This window comes from Hippocampus comes, unplaced genomic scaffold (assembly GCF_001891065.2).
Source record: "Hippocampus comes isolate QL1 unplaced genomic scaffold, H_comes_QL1_v1.1 scaffold378, whole genome shotgun sequence".
Lineage (NCBI taxonomy): Eukaryota > Metazoa > Chordata > Actinopteri > Syngnathiformes > Syngnathidae > Hippocampus > Hippocampus comes.
In genome coordinates this window covers 663242-666731 of record NW_017806061.1, presented here as the reverse complement: position 1 = coordinate 666731, position 3490 = coordinate 663242, and the positions used below count along the sequence as shown (strand labels likewise).

The following is a 3490-nucleotide window of genomic DNA, read 5'->3' as shown; positions in this document are numbered from 1 at the left end:
GAACGCAAAACAGTCGGCGTCAGTGACGAGCGCGCGGCGGCGGCGCAAGCTGCGATGCGTACATATGGCGTTGCGGGGCCGGAAGATTTCCCGGTAGTCTTGCGCGTTGTGGATTTCGGCCGAGGAAACCTTCTCGTCCGCCTCGTCTTCGCTGGGGCTGCGCCGCTCGCCTTCGGGACTCCGCCTCTTCGGGCGCCGCCGAAGCGCTTCCCGGGGCGGCCGCGGCGACGTCGTCGTCGTCGCCGGTCTCAAAGGCGGAGCTCCTCTTGACGCGCTTCAGGTCCACCACGTAGGTGGACACGCCGCTCAGCTGGTGAGACGCGCCGATCTGGCGAGAAACGAAAAAAAGAAGACGTCGTCGCCGCGGAAGACCTCGACCCAGGGAGAAACGCGCAACTGCGGACGTGGCGTCCTCCGGGCCGGAGGGGGAAGGAAGCCAGCTTCGTGGCCACTTTTGCAGCGGCGAAAGCGCGTCGGCGCGGGTTTCGGAGAAAGGGACGCCGCCGCCGTCCGAGCGCCGCCTTTTTTCAAAGCGGAGGCCAAAGCCCGTTGGGCACGCGCGGCGGCGGCGAGGCTCGCTCGCGAACGGAGCGCGGCCGGTGCCGACCCGGCGCCCGTTGAGGAAGCGTCAAAGGCGACGACCGAGACCGCGCATCAAGCAAATGTGGCAAAGAAGAAGTCCGTGGGCGGAGCTCCCGGCGTCCTGGCGCGTTTCGTGAATGCCGCGGTTCAAGAAAAGGAACGAACGAACGCCTTGCGGCGATGAGTGGCTGAAAAACACCAACCGGGTCGATGGTTTCGCCCCCGACTTTGGCGTCCGTCGCGTACCCGACGCAACGGAGGCCGAGCGCCGCTCGCAAATCATTTCCATTCCGTCCCGACATCGTCATCGAGACGCGTCGACAAGGCGTCCCGTGAGAAGTCGCGCTTTGGCGGCGTGTGGAAATTCTCGAGCGCCGGGGCGGAAACGGTCACTTTGCTCCAGTTTGGACTCGTTCTTACCCCGTCAACGTGCCGAGATTCACATTTGGGGGCGAGCGCAACAAAAGCAACTCTGGAAACGCGACGGCAAACGCCACCGTCGACTCGTTCGTTCGTTCCGCCTGGCGCAGTCCGCTCGGGACCGATCCGCGCACTCGAGCCGAAAGGCGGGGGCGGCGTCGGAGAATCGGGAGCGATACGCACCAGCTGCTGGTTGCAGAGCGCCAGGTCGGCGACCCGCCCCCAGCCCACCGTCACCGTGTCCAGCCAGCGCTCGGGTTCCCACGCGCACACGCCCAGGACGTCGGCGCGCCCGCTGAACAGGCAGCCGCCGTCGGCGCTGAACGTCAGGCACCTGCAAACGCACACGGGAGGGGGGGGACAGGTGGGTCGATGACGCTGAGCACAATCGCATCATCGAGCGTTTGCGCTTCAGCTGCCGTCCTTCCGAATGGGAGCCCCCCCGTGACTTGGCCTACGACCTTCCCTCGCCGAGAACGGACCGGAGGGACGGACGGGGGCCAATCAAAACCGACTGACGGACTCTGTGAGCGTGACGCAACATCAGCGGAACGACACATTCCCGACGCCATCTTTTCCCGCGTCCTCCGCGATCCGAGGACGGAACAAATCCGTTTGCGTTCCCCGACATCGATCGTTCACGTGCCACTCGAGTACAATCGGAGCGTTTCGAACGGTATCGTTTGTGTCGGGGCACGCCGGACCAACTCCGATCGACGTCGTTTTCCGCTCTTTGCGTCAGGCTTTGGGGCGGAGGCGACGAAACGCGGCCGGGACGAGAAATCCCGCCGCGCGTCGTCAATATTGCGAACGACCGCCACAAATCAAGCCCGTTCGCCAGCAAATAAACACGGAAAGGCGCGGTAGAGCCGGGCCGAACCGGAATCGGACCCGCCGCGAGGAGCCCATCGCTACGCCGTCGGGAGGCGAGGCCAACATTTCCGCGGATGGACAAAATAGCGGCGTGCTCCAATGGAGGTCGGCCGCGGGCGTCCCCGAGCAGGGGCCCGAGCGCCTTTTCTCAGGAAGCCGCTCGCTCGGAAACGGTTGCGCGCGGCGAGCTCCGGCGCCGTCGTCGCCACTCACCTGATGGCGCCCGTGTCCTGCAGCGCCCCCACCTGGCAGAACTTCTCCAGATCCCACAGCCTCAGCCACCTGCGTGCGCCACACACACACGCACGCGCACAGCAGGGTCAAATCTCGCCGGCCGACATGACCGGCCGTCGGTTGGCGCGCGAAAGGCGGGGCGTCGGCACCTGTCTGCGCCGCCGGAGGCCAGCAGGTACTCGTTGGGGTGAAATTGAACGGCGCCGACGGCGGCCGTGTGGGCCGTGAACTCCGCCAGGGTCTTGGCCTGCTTCAGGTCCCACAGCTGCGGCACAACACGTCAAACGGCGGCCACTCAGAGCGCCGGACGCTTCCCAACCTTCAAAAAGGCCCGACGCGGCGGCGGACGCCGAGTACGAGAGCGCGGCCGACGCGCTCGTCGCCGCGTACGCGCGACACCTTTGCGAGCGACGGCTTTGGCCGCAGGGAGGCGGTCGCGCGCTCATACGGCCAAAGCCGACGCAACTCAAGCCGAGGCTTCTTCTCCAACGACTCGCGGCTACGCTTCTTCGGTCGCTCTCCCGTTTGTGCCTCTGAAAAGCGCCGACCGCCGATGCTAACGGTCACTTCGTCAATGGCAACGTGCATTGGCGCCAGCGTGCCGATGAGCATTTTTCTTTTGCCCTTTTGTGAGCCGTCCCGGGTCCGGCAGATGAAAACCAAGGTCGGCGTGCCCCCCCCATTTACCTTGACCGTGGAGTCGTCGCCGGCCGACGCCAGCCACTTGCCGTCCGGGCTGAAGGCCAAACTGCGGACGGCCGCCGCGTGACCCTGCAAGAGGGCGCCTGCGACGTCAGCTCCGAGCCCCCAAGCCCCCGACGAGATGCTTCAAAGACGCCATCTCACCTTGTACCTGTAGATGGGGCCTTTCCTCCGCACATCCCACATCTGACGCCATCCGTGGTCACGGCACATGGAACAGTCACAAGACATGAGCTTACAGGCAAAGGGCCGCGCGCAAACACGCGCAAACACGCACGCACGCACCTTGATGTTGGTGTCGGTGGAGCCGGACACCAAAAAGTCTCCAAAGGGATGGAAAGCGAAACTGGTGATGCTGGATTTGTGTCCCGGAAGGGTTCGCAACACTGGGCGGCCACACACGCGCACACACAAAGTTGGTCGTGAGCGATGAAGACCAACAAAGCCCCCCCCCCCCCCCCCCCCCTTCGTGGTGGCGTTCCGCAAACAGACAGGAAGTGGCGAGCGAGCGAACCCTGCGGGTGATTCCGTGTGCCTATTTAGAAGCGTGAACACGAGACCAACGGAAAACGCGCAGCTCAGGCGCAAGTCCGATTTTTGCCGGCTCGCGGCGGCCATCTTGGCGGCGTGGCACCCGCGACCTTGAACGCGCGCGGCTCCAAAAGCGCGCGACGCGGGA

The 3490-nt window shown here is 65.2% G+C and overlaps 1 protein-coding gene across 1 annotated transcript in view; it reads right to left on the bottom strand.

Annotated features, from left to right (window-relative positions):
* Positions 1 to 3490, bottom strand: part of LOC109529772 (katanin p80 (WD repeat containing) subunit B 1) — a 28599-nt gene that overhangs the window by 2457 nt on the left and 22652 nt on the right. The window contains 8 exon segments of the mRNA XM_019893204.1: positions 63 to 205; positions 207 to 328; positions 1186 to 1336; positions 2089 to 2157; positions 2259 to 2374; positions 2797 to 2880; positions 2956 to 2997; positions 3097 to 3197. Coding sequence (XP_019748763.1) covers positions 63 to 205; positions 207 to 328; positions 1186 to 1336; positions 2089 to 2157; positions 2259 to 2374; positions 2797 to 2880; positions 2956 to 2997; positions 3097 to 3197 — 828 coding nt within the window.